The sequence below is a fragment of the Echiichthys vipera genome, assembly GCF_963691815.1.
Source record: "Echiichthys vipera genome assembly, chromosome: 16".
Taxonomy (NCBI): Eukaryota; Metazoa; Chordata; class Actinopteri; order Perciformes; family Trachinidae; genus Echiichthys; species Echiichthys vipera.
Window position 1 is genome coordinate 26,099,733 of NC_139841.1, and position 22,775 is coordinate 26,122,507.

Consider the following 22,775-nt stretch of genomic DNA (forward strand, 5'->3'; position numbering starts at 1 on the left):
AATACAAAATAAAATAAAATAAAATAAAATAAAATAAAATAAAATAAAATAAAATAAAATAAAATAAATAAATAAATAAATAGATAAATACATTTTTAAAAAGTTTTACATTCACAACAGCCCCAATTACATTGTTATCCTTAAGGAAAACACGATAAATAAATAAAAATGTATAAAAAGTTTTACATTTACAGCAGTCCCAATTACATTGTTATCCTTAAGGAAAACACGATAAATAAATAGAAATGTATAAAAAGTTTTACATTTACAGCAGTCCCAATTACATTGTTACCTTTCAGGAAAACACGATAAATAAATAAAAATGTATAAAAAGTTTTACATTTACAGCAGTGCCAATATTAGTCGGCCTGAATGAATTGTGTCCGCCCAAAGCTTCCGTAGTGCGAGTTTCTCAGTCACATGAACGGTTTGTTGTGGTTGGGACATCAATAACATGTAGCTAGCTCACAAACTAGCGTACATTTGGGTGAAATTATCACCCTGACACCAAAACAGAGCGGTGTTAGACCTTAAAATCATCTCACAGGGCTGATAAAACAAAGATAAAGAGGAGGATATTTAAATATTTCATCAACAGGAAGCGTCTCTGGTTCCCCTGTTGACGCTCGTGAGAGGTAACGTGACGCTAGCTTGTTTGTTGTGTTGTATGCTAACCGTTAAGCTAATGTTTGGATCATAATTCAGATAAATATGTAAACTTTAATTATTCTGTTTCCTTCAGATAACGTTAACGGATACAAAACGATGCTTCGGTGGATTCTTGGGGGTCGAGAAGCTCCGGGTTCAGTGGAGGTAAGTGTAACGGTAGTTGGTTCACCTCCAGTGGAGCTAACCGGTGTTTAGTCACTGTGATATTTAACATTAATTTAATATATTAGGAATAAATACAACTATTATTCTTTTAAACCAATTAATTGAATCACGTCAAACCACGTGTGCTACATAAAGACTAATATTCCTCATGTATCGCAAGGCTTGTTTATTTTTTACAATATTTTTTTATAATTTTTTTATGATTTTTTAATGTTTTTTTATGATTTTTTAATGTTTTTTTATGATTTTTATTCAAACTTAAATCTATTATGCTTCCCTATCTTTTCACCTGGAGATGTCAAACCACGTTTGCAATGTAAAGACGTATATTCCTCATGTATCACAAGGATTGTTAATTTTTTACAATATTTCTTTATGATTTTTTATGATTTTTTAATGTTTTTTTATGATTTTTATTCAAACTTAAATCTTTTATGCTCCCCTATATTTTCACCTGGCGATGTCAAACCACGTTTGCAATGTAAAGACTAATGTTCCTCATGTATCAAAAGGCTTGTTTATTTTTTACAATATTTTTTTATGATTTTTTAATGATTTTTTATGATTTCTTCTAAACTTTAATCTTTTATGCTTCCCTATCTTTTCACCTGGAGATGTTAAACCACTTGTGCAACATAAATACTAATATTCCTCATTTATCAAAAAGCTTGTTATTGAATAATATACTTTTTAATCATTTTTTACAATTTCTTTTGCTAAACGTAATCTATTATGCCTCGATGTCAAACCCACACTTGTGCAAGGTAAAGATTAATATTCCTCTTGTATCACAAGGCTTGTTTATTTTTTACAATATTTTTTATGATTTTTTAATGTTTTTTTTATGATTTTTTAGCTAAACTTAAATCTATTATGCGTTCTTATCTTTTCACCTGGAGATGTTAAACCACTTGTGCAACATAAATACTAATATTCCTCATTTATCAAAAGGCTTGTTATTGAATAATATACTTTTAATAATTTTTTACGATTTCTTTTGCTAAACTTAAATCTGTTATGCCTCGAATTCAAACCCACACTTGTGCAAGGTAAAGGCTAATATTCCTCATGTATCACTAGGCATGTTTTTGAATAATATATATTTTCTATGATTTTTCAAATGTTTTTTATGATTTTTTTCTAAACTTAAATCTAGTTTGCTTCCGTATCTTTGACCTGGAGATGTTAAACCACTTTAGCAACGTAAAAACTAATATTCCTCATTTATCACTAGGCTTGTTTTGAATAATATAGATTTTTTTTACAATTTTTTTAATCAATTTTAATATTTCTTTTGCTAAACTTAAATCTATTATGCTTCGATGTCAAACCCACACTTATGCAAGGTAAAGGCGAATGTTCCTCATGTATCACAGGGCTTGTTTTTGAATAATATATATCTTTTTATTATTTTTTAAATCATTTTTAAAATCATTTTTTAGCCAAACTTAAATCTATTATGCTTCCCTATTTTTTCACCTCGAGATGTCAAACCCACACAATATTTTTTTTAATGATTTTTTTCATGATTTTCTGATAAACTTAAAGCTATTATGCTTGTTTTAGAATATTATATATTTTTAATCAATTTTTAAATGGTTTTTAATGATTTATTTTGCTAAACTTCAATCTGCTATGCCTCGATGTCAAACCCACACGTGTGCAAGGTAAAGACTAATATTCCTGATGTATCACAAGGCATGTTTTTTTATAATATTTATATATTTGTATCATTTTTTTTTATCATTTTTTATCATTTTTTTAATCAACTTAAATCTATTAGGCTTCCTTATCTTTTGACCTGGAGATGTTAAACCACTTGTGCAACATAAAGACTAATATTCCTCATGTATCACTGGGCTTGTTTTTGAATAATATACTTTTTAATCATTTTTTTATATAATTTTTTTAAATCATTTTTTAGCTAAACTTAAATCTGTTATGCCTTGATGTCAAACTACTTGTGCAAGGTAAATACTTATATTCCTTATGTATCAAAGGGCTTGTTTTTAATAATACATTTTCTATGATTTTTTTTATGATTTTTTGATGAACTTAAATCTTTATGCTTCCTTATCCTTACAGAAAATCTTATGTGAAACATTTTTTTTGTATTTTGCACTTAAGGCACTTAATAAAATAAGCAAATATTCGGTATTTGACATTTGTTACGTATTCAATTCACATGGGAGTATACAAAATAGGTTTATTTACACCTTTTGTCGTCTAAATTTAACCGTCGCCTTTTGTCGTGTAAACTTAACCATGGTCTAAACTTACCCGTCGCCTTATGTCGTCAAAACTAAACCGCCACCTTTTGTCGTCTAAACTTAACTGTGGTCTAAACTTACCCGTCGCCTTTTGTCGCCTAATTTCTGTTACTGGTATTAGTGTCTGAACAACTTTACATTATACTTAATAAGAACGTCACATTGTCATCTGAAAAGTAACAAAATCTGTCAAGTAAACGCATTAAAATCACAACATTTACTCGTGAAATGTAGCGGAGTATAAATTAGCAGAATATGGAGATACTTAAATAAAGTTCCTTAAAATGATCGCAAGTATAATTCTTGAGAAAATGCACTTTGCAGCACTCTCTGTCCCCGTGTGTCTACCTCAGCCTGTGTGTCTCACTACTTTCCCCTCTCTGAGTCCACCGTGTGTCTACCTCAGCCTGTGTGTCTCACTACTTTCCCCTCTCAGAGTCCACCGTGTGTCTACCTCAGCCTGTGTGTCTCACTACTTTCCCCTCTCAGAGTCCACCGTGTGTCTACCTCTGCCTGTGTGTCTCACTGCTTTCCCCTCTCAGAGTCCACCGTGTGTCTACCTCAGCCTGTGTGTCTCACTGCTTTCCCCTCTCTGAGTCCACCGTGTGTCTACCTCAGCCTGTGTGTCTCACTACTTTCCTCTCTCAGAGTCCACCGTGTGTCTACCTCAGCCTGTGTGTCTCACTACCTTTCCCTCTCTCAGTCCACCGTGTGTCTACCTCAGCCTGTGTGTCTCACTACTTTCCCCTCTCAGAGTCCACCGTGTGTCTACCTCAGCCTGTGTGTCTCACTACTTTCCCCTCCCAGAGTCCACCGTGTGTCTACCTCAGCCTGTGTGTCTCACTACTTTCCCCTCTCAGAGTCCACCGTGTGTCTACCTCAGCCTGTGTGTCTCACTACTTTCCCCTCTCAGAGTCCACCGTGTGTCTACACCAGCCTGTGTGTCTCACTACTTTCCCCTCTCAGAGTCCACCGTGTGTCTACCTCAGCCTGTGTGTCTCACTACCTTTCCCTCTGATGTCTGCAGAAAAGCCCCGTGTTGTGCATTGGAGAGGAACAGCCCAAAAACTGCTTCACTGAGCTGCAGGTGCTGAAAGGACATTTTGACATTGTTCGATTTCTGGTGCAGATTGATGACTTCAGGTAAGCAGAGCACAACCTCCCTCCTCCTCCTCCTCCTCCTCCTCCTCTCTCTCTCTCTCTCTCTCTCTCTCTCTCTCTCTCTAACCTCTCTCCTCTCTCCTCTCTACCCTTGGCTGGCCTCTATCCCTGTGTGATTGACAGGAGATCCTCACCTACAGAAAACTTACAGAGCATGACAAGAGCCCAATCATCACCACTACCGATTGTGTGTGTGTGCACAGTACAGTGTAACCAAAGCCTTTTAATGCTGCCCATACACACATGCGCGCACACGTACAAAGGTTTTTGCACCTGCTCTCCTCTCCGCGCCGCTTTGTGGAAGCATGCTGCACACTGGCATGGTAGAGTGGGTCTGCATAAGTGGTCAGATTGGGATTTATAACAGATCTAAGTAGGTGTGTGTGTGTGTGTCAGGAGTTGGGGGTTGCTTCACGCCTGGTCTCCTCCAGTAATAACCCCCTCCTCCGGGTCTCGTCCGCACCGCACACAGGTCCGCAGTCAGGGGCAAAGGGCATAAAATTCCCTTCAGATTGCTTTTGAAGTCCGAAAATGTATCCTCGACAGTTCCTCTCTTCTCATTTTATCTCTCTCTCTCTCTTTTTTTTTATCCGGTCATCCTGTCTGTTGATTTTGGGAACAGGTAGCGTGGGTGTTTGAGGGTCAGAGGGCACGTGAAGGTGGAAAGCCCCAGAACAGATGTTTTTTCTAAGAGATTTCCCAGGTGCAGATGGAGCTACGGGAAATGACTCCTCACACAGATAGAGATGAACTCGGGTGTGTTTGACCACGTTTAAGATGAGGCCCGCCACCAATGCACCAAGGTATTTTTTTGTCACGCATGAGTCCACTTTCAAGAAATACCTTTATGTTTTCCAGATGTGCCTCGGCGGGAGACGACGGCCTCGTTTTGGTGTGGAATGTCGAGGTAATACGCCGCACGTTGATTACTACAGTGGGTCGTGAAATTGTACACAACACAGTGGCACTAATTGCTTTTTCTCCTGTTTCTTTTTTTTCCTACTTCTCGGGCTGTTAGAGCGGAGAGAGGCTGCAGGAGCTGAGGGGCCATTCGCAGCAAATAACAGCCATAACCACCTTCACCTGTAATAATGGACTCGCATCGCACGTCTCGCTCATCACGGCCTCCTCAGACCGCAGCGTCAGCGTATCCTCATATCAAAAGACCAAGCAAACACCTCTACTTTTAAACACACTGCACTCATCCGTATGTTATTGGTGTAACTTGATTATATTTCTTTAACCTGATTTGTCAGTTGTGGGACCCTGATACAGGCAACAGGGTTCAGACCATTTCCGATCTTCAGTCTTCTGTAAAGGTAACCGATGAGCCCCTTTGAGATTGTTTACTGCTACGTTAACGTAACGGCAATTTTGCATTTATCTCTCTTTAAAAATGTATCAATCAATCCTTTTATTTGTTAGGGACAGTGCACATTAATGAACGATACAACGTATCACTGTAAAAGTGCCGGATTACAGCAAAGATGCTAATTTGCATCAGTAGTAAAATTAGAAAAAATACCAAAACTACTAAATAATTAAATAAAATACAAATAGAAGAGACACACCGCACATTATATGACATACTCAGGAGGACACCAGACCCACACAGGATAAAAAAATTACATAAAACGTCATGTGCAATATGGCACAGTCGAGTCAGTGGTCGCACTTTGATTTGATTGAAGCCACTTTTTGAGTTGACCTTTAAAAGAGGAATATGTGGGGCGTTCCCTTATTGTGGAGGGAAGACTATTCCAGGTCCCCCCCCCCTACAACAGACGACACATTCTTCCCAAATGCAGTGCGCCTGTGGGGGATCTCAGGGCGCACTCACACTGTCCTTCCGCACCGGGCCAAAACAGGTTTTTCGGGTCAAGCCTAGTGCGTTTGACCAGTGTGAGTGCACCCGCTCCACGCATAACTGCGAGCTGCCAGCTTGCCGTCCACGGCCCGTCTGAGAGAGGTGGGCTTTTGTAGAGTGCGTTTGCACATGTACGAGCACGAGCGTGCGCACGTGTACGAGCGCGAGCACGAGGCCTACGCCGGTTCTATGGAAAGATTTGTAAACAAAGCGACGCATTGTGATGACGTCATCAATGCGTGTGACGTGTTACGGCGTGATGACGTATGGACAGCGATAAGCATTCGCTGAGGCCCAGGTAGTGTGAGTTCAAACGGGCCTGGAGGGGGGGACAAGGACCCTAAAGGCCGGGGCGCGGTGCGGAAGGACAGTGTGAGTGCGCCCTCACAGTCTCCTCTAACACAGGCCCTGGTGCTCAGACCTTCCAGAGTCCTTTTCTTTATGAATTCAGTCAGTGGTGGTGGAGCGAGACCACGGAGACTTTTATATAAAATGAAAAAATATCTAAAATAGTTTTAAGAATAATTTTTTAATCTGCAGAAATATAAAAATATATCCCTTCACATTCGATTTTCATGGATATCACAGTTATCTGACTCTGGGCAATTACGTTTTCGGTGGCGAGTTATGTAACATACTAATTAAGTCGTTCGACGCTAAAGGTTGTTCTGCCAGTTATGATTTAAGATAAAAATGCTAATTGCCTCCTCTTGATCATAGATTAAGGTTAATTGCAGCATCTACAGGTTAATTGTATTTGATTTTTTTGTTCCGTGTGCATTGATGTGTGTGTGGCCAAATTAAAAACAGCACATTCATCTCATGAGCTGACCCAGCTGTCTGTCTCTCTCAGTGTTTGCTGGTGCTGGAGCGGCTGTGTGTGTGGGTCTCCGGCGGGGAAGAACTGTGTGTGTGGAACAAAGACTTCCAGCTGCAGTGTCACAGACAGAACCACAGCGACACCGGTGAGGTGAAAGGAACTGTCACAATAAACCTCTCGAGTGCCGATTGTTGCTCCAACAGCGCTCACCCCCCGACACTGCTGTTTTCACACGAATGGATTCATGCTTTTACTGTCTTTTGGAATTTTGCAGGAATAACGGCTTTGATAGAGCTGCCCAAGAACTGCATAGCAGCCGCTATGGATAAAGAGATCGGTAAGAGAACGGCTTTTGATGAATGTTCAGTATCAGGGAGGTATGTTGTCGTGTGTTGTGGTGGCAATTGAATTTCCCCCCTGGGGATTATTAAAGTGAAATCAATCAATCCATCAATTCACCGTACTGCCCCGAGCTAATCAGTTATAGCCACGTCCGGCTGTTAGCCACTCTCGGATTTCTCCGTTAATAGTTACATGAAAAAAAACTGTCTCAATGGGTTATTTGATGTTTATAAGTGCTGAAAAAGACCATTTTACGCCGGAATTACACTTCCATTCATACAAGTGGCCACAGCTGATATGTTCACGAGGCTAGGCCCTTCTTTAGATTCGGATGCGTTGGTATGTTCGATGCGTTTCCATTCACACCCCCTGCACCGTCCTCCTCTTATACAAAACTCTCCATGGATGTTGTAGTTGACCAGGAACATGCAGGTGGGACTTCCAGCACCACCATTTAATTTCACCATAGTTTGTCGGACTCACCAATCAGCTTGTTGTGCTCGGTCGACAGCTTAAAGTTCCTGTCCAGAACTTGTGAAATATGATTACGTGTCACTCTATATTTCCATATGTAGATGCAACAATGGCTTCACTTTTGAGCCACTCTGAATCACCACGGCACATATTCCTTCACCACACAGCCCTTCTTTTATGACACACGTTGACTCTTTGTCTTCTCTGCAGTGATCTACAGGCTGACAGTCTCCACCGATTCCTCGCTGTCAGTGGCTGAGATCCGCTGTCTGTCCGACCACCAGGACAGGATTCGAGCTCTTATCAACGTCAACGGTGAGTCAGTCAGAAAAACTCCCGACTCATCGCTGAAAATCAAAGTGGCTTCATTTTGATTTTTCTGAGATACTGAAAAAGCGCACGTCTTGCCCCTCGGTTCGTATGACTTCAGTTCCGTGTCGTCTACAGACGGACTCTTCGCCAGCGGTTCTCATGCGGGCGAGCTGATCCTGTGGGATGCGATTGACTGGAACATCCTGGCCTACGAGCACATCCTGTGGGAGGAGTCACAAGCCTGCGCTCAGTCCGAAATACGACTGGCTGCTCCCAAACCCAGCGAGATGTCAATTCAGCATCTGACCACCAACGGAAGGGTGAGGAAGGCGTCTGTTGTGCATCATTCAAAATGTGTTGTTTTGTTCTAACGGAACGTAATGCGTGTGTCTGTGTGTTTCGTAGCACATCCTTGCAGCTGTGGGCAGCGGTCTCTATGTGTACAGCATTCTTACCAAGACAGTGGTGGCCTACAGGAAGGTGGCCCACGACTCCAATGTCTTACACACCATGCTGTTATCTGACAGGTGAGATGTCAGTCCCTGTCTTTCTAACCTCTCCAAAGTGTGACAGTTAATTATTTTATTCCCCTTTAATTGCTACTATGAACGACCTTCTTTGAGAGCTACACTAGAAGAATCTTCTCCACGGATGCATTACTTTGAATATATACAATATTGTAAATGACGACAGAGCTTTAGACCAATGATTTCCAGCCTTTGTGGCTTGGGACTGCTTTAAACACTCACATCCCAATTAGTCAATCATCAAAATAGTAATTTAATAGCATGTTGTCCCCGTGTCTGCGTGGGTTTTCTCCGGGTTCTCCGGTTTCCTCCCACAGTCCAAAGACGTGCAGGTGTTCGGTTCATTGATGACTCTAAATCACCCGTAGGTGTGAATGGTTGTCTGTCTCTGTTCGTCTCTATGTGCCCTGCGATAGACTGGCGTCCTGTCCAGGGTGGACCCTGCCTCACGCCCAATGTCAGCTGGGATCGGCTCCAGCCCCTCCGCGACCCCGACAGGGACAAGCGGTTGAAGATGAATGAATGAATGAATAATTAATTTTGTAGTTGAACTTTCTCTGGCGGCAAGGAGCCAAAATAAAATGCTTCTTCAACTCAATCAAGATCACAAAAATACACACACTGCCCTTCAAGAACTCCTCATCAACTGTTTCCTGCACCTCCTCTTTCTCTGTGACTCATGTTGAACATATGAGTCTGTGTCTTAATCTTTAATTTGAATGTAATTCCTCAGTTTAATCTTATTCCAGATATCCTGAGGTCAATAGATGATGATAAAAATAATATAAACAAACATGATGAGTTCTAAAAAAACAACAATACAGTGCATTTGTGTATCACGTGTGTTAAACACACACACAGCAGGACCGCTTGTAACTGTTGGTGTGACGCTGTCTCTTTTCCAGCGAGCTCATGTCGTGCTCTGAAGACGGCAGCGTGAGGATGTGGGAGATCCAAGACCTGCCTTTGCCTGCTGAGCCAGCCTCTGCAGGTGACACACACACACAAACACACACACACACACACACACACACACACACACACACACACACACACACACACACACACACACACACACACACACACACACACACCCCCACCAGGGCACGCACATACTGTACATACGACGTGGTACATACTTAAATGTAACACTGCCGATGAGATGGTTCACATTTGCAGACGTGAGGAAGCAGGCCCTCATCCCTTTACCTCTTGTGGCTTCGTGGCCTTCAGAAAACTGTATTCTGTTCCCGGTGATGCATCGCTTACATTAAATATGAATCAGAAAGTTCAAAGACTGAAGGAAAATTGCCCGTACTCAACTTTTGTGTGTATAGTTGAGTGTCTCGGAGGTGCAGTAATGCAGTCCAGATGTGGTATTGTGTGTGTATCAAAGGAGAGTGCTCTGCTGCACTCAGAGAGGCTGTTTTCTATTGGAGTGGGGTGGTTTTTAAGTGTGTGTGCGCGTGCATGCGTCCTTGATGGTCTGACTGTGTGCAGTCGGTGAGGAGCTGTGTGGTCATCTTGAATAGATCTTGGATGGAGGGGACAGGCAGACTCCATCTTCTTGATAATCATCAACAAAGGCCAATTGTTTTCTATCATTTGTTTTATGGCTCCAGGTAAATCAACAAATTGCATCTCCTGCGGTGGAAAAAAAGCAAACTTTTAGGGCGCACTTACACTGTCCATTCGTACCGTGCAGAAGCACGCTTCACGGCTAATGTGTAGGTGAAGATGAATGAATGAACACTACCAGCAAAAGTTTGGACACGCTTTCCCAAACAAGTGAATGAGAAAAGCGTGTCCCAACGTTTGACTGCTACTGTACATACAGTTTTGGTATAAAGATGTTGATCAGAGCAGCTTTAAGTTCATTACTTTCCCCCTCAGACATTCTCATATAGTGTAATGGTGATTCCAGCTCCCGTCTCCATATGAAATATACAGAAAAACGTTTTGGTTCACGCAGTAACAAGGCTATCTTCTTTAATCCATTTTTCTAATATGGGTGTTTCCCTCTCTCTCCATCTCTCTAGGGTTCTTTGGCATGTGGACCTTCAGCCGATCGAACAAGCAGACCGGTGCTCCGCTAAAGAAGGTCGTGGAGGTCCCAAACATCAGGACGCTGGAGTTGACGGGTGATCTGATTGGACACTCGGGGGCAGTCCAGGTTTGAGTTTTAAAGATGTCCAAAGTAACTTCAAAGCGTTGTCGCAGCAGTGCTTCACCATCACTTTTTTTGTTGTTGTTGTGTTTGTGTCAGATGTTTGTGAGCTTTGGGGAGAACGGTTTGGTGACCTGCTCCGCGGACCACCTGCTGATCCTGTGGAAGAACGGAGAGAGGCAGTCCCGCCTCCGCAGCCTGGCACTTTTCCAAAAACTGGAGGAGAACGGGGGACTCTGACCTTTTTAAAGCCCTCAAACCGCCGAGATGTGAAGCGGTGATGGGTGACGTTGGTCTCAAATCAGTTGACTTTAAAGATTGTTGTTTGCTTGTATTGATGATGTGATTGTTGCCTTTTGACTCAAAGTATTTAACTTAAATTAAAAACCACTCAGTGAACACCTCATCTCAGAAACAATCCATTTGCTTTATTTTGAACCTCAAGTGTTGTTCAAAAGCTCATTTTCTTCCTCGGTGAGAGTCAGAGGAGCAGATCGATAGCTCTCTAACATCCGTCCCCTAAATATGAAGCGGCAGTCGGTTAGCTTAGCTTAGCATAAAGACCGGAAACAGGGAAATGGCTGGCATTACCCCTAAAGCTCACTAATTAATATGATATGGTGCATTCATGTGCTCCTCGGACGTTTCCAAGTTGTGACTTCGGTGCGTTCGTGAGCTTTAAGTCTCAACGTGAACGCTACAAAGAATATTTGTTGTAATTTATTACTCTGAATAGCAGCATATGTTTATTTCCACTTTGAAGTTTTATGTAAGTGATTATGTCCGAGTTAATGCTAATAAATAACTTTTCTAAATAGTCCAGGTCACTCTACACGGACAGCATCTAACAATTAAATGGTAAATGGACTTGTACTTATAAAGCACCTTTCTAGTCTTCTGACTACTCAAGGCGCTTTCACAGTGTCACATTCACCCGTTCACACAGACATTCACACTGATGGCAGTGGACATCTACAGACCATCTAATCTAACCATTCACACCACATTCACACACCGGGGGAGCAATTCAGGGTTCAGGTTCAGTGTCTTGATCGAACCCCCGATCGATCGATCAATGAAGACGACCCACTCTGCCACTGAGCCACAGCCACAACGTGATATATCACAAAATACATGTGCGAAAAGAATTTGTGTTCAATACGCAAATTAATAAAAAGTTTCTTACTATAAACCCAACATTTAGTGTCCTGCGCCACGTTTGAGTTTTTGATTCACACAACTCTTTTTTTTCTGATTAGTCCGACAGCACATGAATGCAGCGTCCCGCCCCGATCATGCGCCCGTGTAACGTGTTAATGAGTGAGCTTCAGGGATGCCGGTGGATTTTGAACCTTTAATGTGGACCGAGCCAGGCTGCTGTTTGCCCCCGAAGCCTCCAGTTTGTGTTCATCTCCATGTTGTGGCTTAATATTCACCGCACAGGTCTGAGAGTGGTGCTGATCTTCTTCTGATCCAACTCTTCAACAGAGAGTCCCCAAAACGACTCTTTTTTTAAAATGTGTCGCTGCCATTCATGTGAACAACTTCATATTTAAAGAATGCTTTAATCGTCTCTCACAATACATTTGTGTGTTTGACAGAGAACATCAAAATAAGACATCGTAATCCAGAGAGCAAACAAATGAAACTCTTCAAACGAACGTGGTTTTATGATTTTAGGTGACTGACGGAAAGCTTCTTTTCACTTCTATGCACGAGGCGGTAAAACCTTTCAAACACACACAACAGTTCTCTTTGCCAATCCTTTCTTTTTGAAAAATAATTTGCACTGTATATATCACTTTTCTAATTATTGTTCTGTTTATAAACGATAGAAAACGACACAGGATTGGCGTGCAGCCGCGGCCGTCAGCGATGTACGAGAGAGGAAACAGGAATCACTGTAAGTGATGAAGGCTTATCATTACACAACAAGCAGCTCTACGATCTGGTTCTGCCTCAGCGGACTCTAAAGCGAGGTGTTTAGCGGCCCGGCTGTCGTCTCGTCTAATTGATACCGTCACGTTCCAGTCACTGCTGCTCAGAAAAGGCATGTTTGTCTGACTTTTTGTAGAATAGAAATCTTCGTGATCGACTAGCAAAAATATCTTTTCGTGATCGGACACAAAACATTCAGTCACTGTAAAAAAAAACAACTTGTTTTTGGAAATCACTTCTGTGACACAAACGATAAGGTAGATAAGCAAATCATGTAAAATGCAAAGCAAGAACGATATATGAAGCGGATATTTACACCAACAGCAGATACATTAGGGAGTTTACAGTGTATTGCAACAATAGCAGACCTAAACACGGAGACGTGACAAGATTAAGGCGTTGATTAAGACCTCGGTCATCACTAAAAATGACTTAATATCATTATTGTGAACACATGGGTGCGACCAGTTCTGTGTCTTTAAAGTGAAATGAAACAATAGTGAAATTCACATCAAATCCAACTTCCCCTGATTCAGTTCCCGTCTTTAAAATACTTCATAGTTGTACGAAACAAGAACGAATGAAATGTCCAGATCATCGTGACAGAACTATTAACACTGACTCACCAAATTGACTCACAACCGAAGCACAGACCATAAAGCGACACATATCCGAGGTCCTTGTTATTTTCCGAGTATCTAAAACATCCATGGCTTCTTCTTTAGAGGTGAGGAGGAACTTTTTCGACCCCAAAAGACTTCTGTGTGTGTAAAGATGACCCAAAGAATAAGGCACCAGTAAAGAGCTCTCTGTGCCTTTGGTTAACACTGTTATGTGCGTTTTCTGGGGTGAAAGTCTTGAGGACGAGAACTGGTGACACAATTTCACCGAAGCGGCTTTAGGAAGTTTATGGATATCTTGTTTTGTTTTTTTTTCAATTTAGCAATATTGGTTCAATTCTGAAATATTAAAGATAAATCATTGTCTTTTCTAGTCACAGTGGTAATAACAAACGACGCACCATTTCACCATTACACAGATTTAACTTTGCCACTACTGCAACGCCCTCGGGCGGCCACCAGAGGGCAGAAACGCGCAAATCTCCCCACCTGATTCCCTTTGTCACATTCCTCTGAATCCAAATAACCTGATAATCCTGTGCAGACTAGAGTCCTCCCTAAAAACAGAGCCACCGAGGGTGAGTTGCAGGATTTTGAGATACAGTGATATCAACTATGAAGCAGACGGATGCTGCTGCTGTTTTTTTTACAAGCTGGACCTAAACATGGATCTGGTGCTCCTTCACACATCTGTCGGCTGCCTTGCAACTTGGACAACAGCGGCGCGTGTCCTCCACAGGGTCTGTGCACCGTGACGACGGTCAGCGAAGCTTCACACACACAGCTTATTGTTCAGATACTCGCAGGTCAAGATGTGTTTCTTCTTATTTGGGTGCAAATGTCTACAGTTAAGTGTCACACAAAGCTATGTACGCGACAGCTGATATGTGTGTATTATAGCTAACTGAAACGGCTCTGATACAGTGCATCTCTGTTTTCCTCCATTTGTTCTGATGAACTTCACAAAAGGACGATAATACGAAGCTACAAGAGCTTTTAAATCCAGCAGTCGTCACTAACGCAGCCCTTCTGTCATGTCAGCTCTGTATGCGGGGCTGGACATGTAGAAAACCTGTGTGTCGGCTGGTTCTACCTCTCCGATTGGACCCTGGTGCTCGGCTAACCGCCTCTAGAGCTCCTGATACGTACGTCTGTTCAGCGAGTTTTCTTTGCACACGGTGCAACAGTGACGGGTATTGCTAAGCATTTGGTCCCAGACACGAGTCAAAGTGTCTCACACACTGTAGACTGACCTCCCCCGAATAATTGGCAATTTTTTTTTTTTTGAAAACATGGAACTTCAGCGCCTCTAGCTTTGGTCACCGTCTTATTTTTCATTTACAGCAACAGACAGACGTCGAATGAAAATATTTGTTTAAAGAAAAAAAAAAACACAGCAAGAGGATGCTCAAAAATGAAAATGTCTCGATTAGGTAAAGTGCAGGTTTCTGGTGTGTTACACTGTACAGATTGTCAGGTGAGCCGTGAGCTCCACACAGTTTCATAGAGGTGCTATTAGGAATACGTTAACGGGGCCGTGAAGTCGACGGGGGCCCTCAAATGACAACCTGTTCTCCACCGCACGAGAAAAGAGGCTGTGATTTGAGATCGAAACAGCGTCTCAGTGTTCAGTCAGTCAGTGATGTCTGCTCTCAGAGTCCCTGTTCGCCTCCAGCGTCGTGGCCTTGATCGAGTCCGAAGGGGGGAGTGTGGGAGCGCGCAGGAGCTCCATCGAATCACAGCTGAAGAGACTTAACTGTTCCGCCACAGGGCTGCATCATTCGCTGTCCTACCCTTCTCTGAGTGATGGATGAGAGGAGGAGGAGAGGACTTGGTCAAGAGGGAGAGGGAGGACGTAGGCTCTTACACTTCATCTCGTCCAAGCCCTTCCAGTACTTGTAATTCTCCGACAGGTGTTCCATGAGACCAGGCAGGCTGGCGAAGGCTGAGGGGAGATGCACGGAGATAAAATTCAGGTGGGTTAAAGAGAAACAAATAGACCACATGACCACATGAATGTATTCTTGGTTGCTGCAATCATTCCCCCTGTTCACAGTGGATGTAAGATGATGATGAAGAGAGGTGTTACTGTCCATGAGCAATATGTGGGAAATAAAAATAAGGGATTTTTTAGGATTATTCTGCCTTTTATTTCATTAAAGTTTGTTTCTGGATTTAAAAAATGCTCCAAGATTCAATATGGAAGAGCAGCAGAGTGAGATTCATTTTTTTTTCTGGAGGTTTGTTTTCTGAGTCTGATCTAAAGTGTTTTTAATCCTTAACGGGTGAAAAAAAATAGTGTTTGTTATTGAAATACTCATTTCCGCCACAAGAGGGCACCACTGTCCTGTGCTCCAAATAGACACTTTCACTGGAACTGCATTCCAGGGCAACAGCTTGGGTCCATGGCATTGTTTGCACTGTTGTGGCTATAATGAGTGTTATAACAACACACACACACACACATTCTTCACCTGCCTTCAACACTTGAATTACAATATGATGAAAGATTATTATGGATTTTTTTGCCCAACGACGCCAAAAATAAACCGCTTTCCCAAAAGTTTAAGTCATAATCACTGGAGAGAAAACTATTTAGATAAAACAATTAAAATAAGACTTAAAAAACTGATAATTACAGAGAAAAAAATAATCTAATTTGCCTCTCAGGGCTTCTGTAAATTCACCGTAGTTTGGTCTGATCAACTGTCCAAAATCCCAAATTATTCCGTTTACAATGTTATCAAACAGGGAAACTCATCAAATCCTCACATTGGAGAAACTGCAGTAACCTTTATCTCAAAAACCTTTTTTTTAGTCAAAATAGTATCCCTAACACCTTAACCCTAACCCTAACCCTAATCCCAAACCTTAACCCTAACCCTAATCCCAAACCTTAACCCTATTTTAAATAGGCCATAACTTTTGAATGGAACATCGTAGAGACTCCATCTTGGTACCAATGGAAAGCGCGGGGCCATAAATAGGGGGGTAGGCAAAGTCTCAACAAATGAGCACCGAAGGAAAAAAAAATAGGCACACAATTGTTTAAGATCAAAGGGTTCCCGATGTCCGATCGCAGCGAAACCAGCACGAGTGCACTCGGCACCCACGAAATAGGGGGGGTAGCCCAAGTTTCAAGTCTCTAAACTAACCCTAACCCCTAAAACCCTAACCCTAATCTTAAACCTTAACCCTAACCCTAACCCCAAACCTTAACCCTAACCCTAACCCCAAACCTTAACCCTAACCCTAATCCCAAACCTTAACCCTATTTTAAATAGGCCATAACTTTTGATAGGAACGTCGTAGAGACTCCATCTTGGTACCAATGGAAAGCGCGTGGCCACAATTAGGGGGGTAGGCGGAGTCTCAACAAATGAGCAGCTAAGGAAAAAAAAATAGGCACACAATTGTTTAAGATCAAAGGGTTCCCGATGTCCGATCGCAACGAAACCAGCACGAGTGCACTCGGCACCCACGAAATAGGGGGGGTAGCCCAAGTTTCAAGTCTCTAAACTAGCCCTAACCACTAAACCCTAACCCTAATCTTAAACCTTAACCCTAACCCTAATCCCAAACCTTAACCCTAACCCTAACCCTAATCCCAAACCTTAACCCTAACCCTAACCCTAATCCCAAACCTTAACCCTATTTTAAATAGGCCATAACTTTTGATAGGAACGTCGTAGAGACTCCATCTTGGTACCAATGGAAAGCGCGTGGCCACAATTAGGGGGGTAGGCGGAGTCTCAACAAATGAGCACCTAAGGAAGAAAAAATAGGCACACAATTGTTTAAGATCAAAGGGTTCCCGATGTCCGATCGCAACGAAGCCAGCACGAGTGCACTCGGCACCCACGAAATAGGGGGGGTAGCCCAAGTTTCAAGTAACTAAACTAACCCTAACCCCTTAAACCCTAACCCTAATCTTAAACCTTAACCCTAACCCTAACCCTAATACCAAACCTTAACCCTAACCCTAACCCTAATCCCAAACCTTAACCCTATTTTAAATAGGCCATAACTTTTGATAGGAACGTCGTAGAGACTCCATCTTGGTACCAATGGAAAGCGCATGGCCACAATTAGGGGGGTAGGCGGAGTCTCAACGAATGAGCACCTAAGGAAAAAAAAATAGGCACACAATTGTTTAAGATCAAAGGGTTCCCGATGTCCGATCGCAACGAAACCAGCACGAGTGCACTCGGCACCCACAAAATTGGGGGGGTAGCCCAAGTTTCAAGTCTCTAAACTAACCCTAACCCCTAAACCCTAACCCTAATCTTAAACCTTAACCCTAACCCTAACCCTAATCCCAAACCTTAACCCTAACCCTAACCCTAACCCTAATCCCAAACCTTAACCCTATTTTAAATAGGCCATAACTTTTGATAGGAACGTCGTAGAGACTCCATCTTGGTACCAATGGAAAGCGCATGGCCACAATTAGGGGGGTAGGCGGAGTCTCAACAAATGAGCACCTAAGGAAAAAAAAATAGGCACACAATTGTTTAAGATCAAAGGGTTCCCGATGTCCGATCGCAACGAAACCAGCACGAGTGCACTCGGCACCCGCGAAATAGGGGGGGTAGCCCAAGTTTCAAGTCTCTAAACTAACCCTAACCCCTTAAACCCTAACCCTAATCTTAAACCTTAACCCTAACCCTAATCCCAAACCTTAACCCTAACCCTAATCCCAAACCTTAACCCTATTTTAAATAGGCCATAACTTTTGATAGGAACGTCGTAGAGACTCCATCTTGGTACCAATGGAAAGCGCGTGGCCACAATTAGGGGGGTAGGCGGAGTCTCAACAAATGAGCACCTAAGGAAAAAAAAATAGGCACACAATTGTTTAAGATCAAAGGGTTCCCGATGTCCGATCGCAACGAAACCAGCACGAGTGCACTCGGCACCCACGAAATAGGGGGGGGTAGCCCAAGTTTCAAGTCTCTAAACTAACCCTAACCCCTAAACCCTAACCCTAATCTTAAACCTTAACCCTAACCCTAATCCCAAACTTAACCCTAACCCTAACCCTAATCCCAAACCCTAACCCTATTTTAAATAGGCCATAACTTTTGATAGGAACGTCATAGAGACTCCATCTTGGTACCAATGGAAAGCGCGTGGCCACAATTAGGGGGGTAGGCGGAGTCTCAACAAATGAGCACCTAAGGAAAAAAAAATAGGCACACAATTGTTTAAGATCAAAGGGTTCCCGATGTCCGATCGCAATGAAACCAGCACGAGTGCACTCGGCACCCACGAAATAGGGGGGGGGGGGGGTAGCCCAAGTTTCAAGTCTCTAAACTAACCCTAACCCCTAAACCCTAAACCCTAACCCTAATCTTAAACCTTAACCCTAACCCTAACCCTAATCCCAAACCTTAACCCTAACCCTAACCCTAATCCCAAACCTTAACCCTATTTTAAATAGGCCATAACTTTTGATAGGAACGTCGTAGAGACTCCATCTTGGTACCAATGGAAAGCGCATGGCCACAATTAGGGGGGTAGGCGAAGTCTCAACAAATGAGCACCTAAGGAAAAAAAAATAGGCACACAATTGTTTAAGATCAAAGGGTTCCCGATGTCCGATCGCAACGAAACCAGCACGAGTGCACTCGGCACCCACGAAATAGGGGGGGTAGCCCAAGTTTCAAGTCTCTAAACTAACCCTAACCCCTAAACCCTAACCCTAATCTTAAACCTTAACCCTAACCCTAACCCTAACCCTAATCCCAAACCTTAACCCTATTTTAAATAGGCCATAACTTTTGATAGGAACGTCGTAGAGACTCCATCTTGGTACCAATGGAAAGCGCGTGGCCACAATTAGGGAGGTAGGCGGAGTCTCAACAAATGAGCACCTAAGGAGAAAAAAATAGGCACACAATTGTTTAAGATCAAAGGGTTCCCGATGTCCGATCGCAACGAAACCAGCACGAGTGCACTCGGCACCCACGAAATAGGGGGGGTAGCCCAAGTTTCAAGTCTCTAAACTAACCCTAACCCCTAAACCCTAACCCTAATCTTAAACCTTATACCCTAATCCCAAACCTTAACCCTAACCCTAACCCTAATCCCAAACCCTAACCCTAACCCTAATCCCAAACCTTAACCCTATTTTAAATAGGTCATAACTTTTGATAGGAACGTCGTAGAGACTCCATCTTGGTACCAATGGAAAGCGCGTGGCCACAATTAGGGGGGTAGGCGGAGTCTCAACAAATGAGCACCTAAGGAAAAAAAATAGGCACACAATTGTTTAAGATCAAAGGGTTCCCGATGTCCGATCGCAACGAAACCAGCACGAGTGCACTCGGCACCCACGAAATAGGGGGGGTAGCCCAAGTTTCAAGTCTCTAAACTAACCCTAACCCCAAAACCCTAACCCTAATCTTAAACCCTAACCCTAACCCTAATCCCAAACCTTAACCCTAACCCTAATCCCAAACCTTAACCCTAACCCTAACCCTAATCCCAAACCTTAACCCTATTTTAAATAGGCCATAACTTTTGATAGGAACGTCGTAGAGACTCCATCTTGGTACCAATGGAAAGCGCGTGGCCACAATTAGGGGGGTAGGCGGAGTCTCAACAAATGAGCACCTAAGGAGAAACAAATAGGCACACAATTGTTTAAGATCAAAGGGTTCCCGATGTCCGATCGCAACGAAACCAGCACAAGTGCACTCGGCACCCACGAAATAGGGGGGGGTAGCCCAAGTTTCAAGTCTCTAAACTAACCCTAACCCCTAAACCCTAACCCTAATCTTAAACCTTAACCCTAACCCTAATCCCAAACCTTAACCCTAACCCTAATCCCAAACCTTAACCCTATTTTAAATAGGTCATAACTTTTGATAGGAACGTCGTAGAGACTCCATCTTGGTACCAATGGAAAGCGCGTGGCCACAATTAGGGGGGTAGGCGGAGTCTCAACAAATGAGCACCTAAGGAAAAAAAATAGGCACACAATTGTTTAAGATCAAAGGGTTCCCGATGTCCGATCGCAACGAAACCAGCACGAGTGCACTCGGCACCCACGAAATAGGGGGGGTAGCCCAAGTTTCAAGTCTCTAAACTAACCCTAACCCCAAAACCCTAACCCTAATCTTAAACCTTAACCCTAACCCTAACCCTAATCCCAAACCTTAACCCTAACCCTAACCCTAATCCCAAACCTTAACCCTAACCCTAACCCTAATCCCAAACCTTAACCCTATTTTAAATAGGCCATAACTTTTGATAGGAACGTCGTAGAGACTCCATCTTGGTACCAATGGAAAGCGCGTGGCCACAATTAGGGGGGTAGGCGGAGTCTCAACAAATGAGCACCTAAGGAGAAACAAATAGGCACACAATTGTGTAAGATCAAAGGGTTCCCGATGTCCGATCGCAACGAAACCAGCACAAGTGCACTCGGCACCCACGAAATAGGGGGGGTAGCCCAAGTTTCAAGTCTCTAAACTAACCCTAACCCCTAAACCCTAACCCTAATCTTAAACCTTAACCCTAACCCTAATCCCAAACCTTAACCCTAACCCTAATCCCAAACCTTAACCCTATTTTAAATAGGTCATAACTTTTGATAGGAACGTCGTAGAGACTCCATCTTGGTACCAATGGAAAGCGCGTGGCCACAATTAGGGGGGTAGGCGGAGTCTCAACAAATGAGCACCTAAGGAGAAAAAAATAGGCACACAATTGTTTAAGATCAAAGGGTTCCCGATGTCCGATCGCAACGAAACCAGCACGAGTGCACTCGGCACCCACGAAATAGGGGGGGTAGCCCAAGTTTCAAGTCTCTAAACTAACCCTAACCCCAAAACCCTAACCCTAATCTTAAACCTTAACCCTAACCCTAACCCTAATCCCAAACCTTAACCCTAACCCTAACCCTAATCCCAAACCTTAACCCTATTTTAAATAGGCCATAACTTTTGATAGGAACGTCGTAGAGACTCCATCTTGGTACCAATGGAAAGCGCGTGGCCACAATTAGGGGGGTAGGCGGAGTCTCAACAAATGAGCAACTAAGGAGAAAAAAATAGGCACACAATTGTTTAAGATCAAAGGGTTCCCGATGTCCGATCGCAACGAAACCAGCACGAGTGCACTCGGTACCCACGAAATAGGGGGGGTAGCCCAAGTTTCAAGTCTCTAAACTAACCCTAACCCCTAAACCCTAACCCTAATCTTAAACCTTAACCCTAACCCTAACCCTAATCCCAAACCTTAACCCTAACCCTAACCCTAACCCTAATCCCAAACCTTAACCCTATTTTAAATAGGCCATAACTTTTGATAGGAACGTCGTAGAGACTCCATCTTGGTACCAATGGAAAGCGCGTGGCCACAATTAGGGGGGTAGGCGGAGTCTCAACAAATGAGCACCTAAGGAAAAAAAAATAGGCACACAATTGTTTAAGATCAAAGGGTTCCCGATGTCCGATCGCAACGAAACCAGCACGAGTGCACTCGGCACCCACGAAATAGGGGGGGTAGCCCAAGTTTCAAGTCTCTAAACTAACCCTAACCCCAAAACCCTAACCCTAATCTTAAACCTTAACCCTAACCCTAACCCTAATCCCAAACCTTAACCCTAACCCTAACCCTAATCCCAAACCTTAACCCTATTTTAAATAGGCCATAACTTTTGATAGGAACGTCGTAGAGACTCCATCTTGGTACCAATGGAAAGCGCGTGGCCACAATTAGGGAGGTAGGCGGAGTCTCAACAAATGAGCACCTAAGGAGAAAAAAATAGGCACACAATTGTTTAAGATCAAAGGGTTCCCGATGTCCGATCGCAACGAAACCAGCACGAGTGCACTCGGCACCCACGAAATAGGGGGGGTAGCCCAAGTTTCAAGTCTCTAAACTAACCCTAACCCCTAAACCCTAACCCTAATCTTAAACCTTATACCCTAATCCCAAACCTTAACCCTAACCCTAACCCTAATCCCAAACCCTAACCCTAACCCTAATCCCAAACCTTAACCCTATTTTAAATAGGTCATAACTTTTGATAGGAACGTCGTAGAGACTCCATCTTGGTACCAATGGAAAGCGCGTGGCCACAATTAGGGGGGTAGGCGGAGTCTCAACAAATGAGCACCTAAGGAAAAAAAATAGGCACACAATTGTTTAAGATCAAAGGGTTCCCGATGTCCGATCGCAACGAAACCAGCACGAGTGCACTCGGCACCCACGAAATAGGGGGGGGTAGCCCAAGTTTCAAGTCTCTAAACTAACCCTAACCCCAAAACCCTAACCCTAATCTTAAACCTTAACCCTAACCCTAATCCCAAACCTTAACCCTAACCCTAATCCCAAACCTTAACCCTAACCCTAATCCCAAACCTTAACCCTATTTTAAATAGGCCATAACTTTTGATAGGAACGTCGTAGAGACTCCATCTTGGTACCAA

The 22,775-nt window shown here is 42.9% G+C and overlaps 2 protein-coding genes across 2 annotated transcripts in view; one reads left to right on the forward strand and one right to left on the reverse strand.

Annotated features, from left to right (window-relative positions):
* The first annotated feature begins 447 nt into the window (after positions 1–447).
* wdr41 (WD repeat domain 41) lies at positions 448–11,174 on the forward strand. Its single transcript, XM_083929848.1, has 14 exons — positions 448–635; positions 743–813; positions 4,132–4,247; positions 5,124–5,172; positions 5,284–5,412; positions 5,522–5,584; positions 6,986–7,097; positions 7,227–7,289; positions 7,979–8,083; positions 8,216–8,400; positions 8,486–8,607; positions 9,513–9,598; positions 10,647–10,780; positions 10,874–11,174. The coding sequence occupies exons 2-14, from the start codon at positions 766–768 to the stop codon at positions 11,012–11,014; spliced, it is 1,353 nt and encodes a 450-aa protein (XP_083785974.1). The 5' UTR covers positions 448–635; positions 743–765; the 3' UTR covers positions 11,015–11,174.
* A 3,993-nt stretch (positions 11,175–15,167) lies between these two features.
* The window catches only part of pde8b (phosphodiesterase 8B), a gene marked incomplete at both ends in the record, with an annotated part of 69,125 nt that continues 61,517 nt past the window's right edge, over positions 15,168–22,775 (reverse strand). The window contains one exon of the mRNA XM_083929965.1: positions 15,168–15,277. Coding sequence (XP_083786091.1) covers positions 15,168–15,277 — 110 coding nt within the window. The remainder of the gene's footprint in view (positions 15,278–22,775) is intronic.

Bases quoted from the DNA above. Each gene is read 5' to 3' on its own strand.
- wdr41 (XM_083929848.1), top strand. From the start codon at position 766: ATGCTTCGGTGGATTCTTGGGGGTCGAGAAGCTCCGGGTTCAGTGGAG. The intron at 5,413-5,521 runs GTATCCTCATAT...CTGATTTGTCAG, and splicing joins CCTCAGACCGCAGCGTCAGC to TTGTGGGACCCTGATACAGG. The intron at 8,608-9,512 runs GTGAGATGTCAG...TCTCTTTTCCAG, and splicing joins ACCATGCTGTTATCTGACAG to CGAGCTCATGTCGTGCTCTG.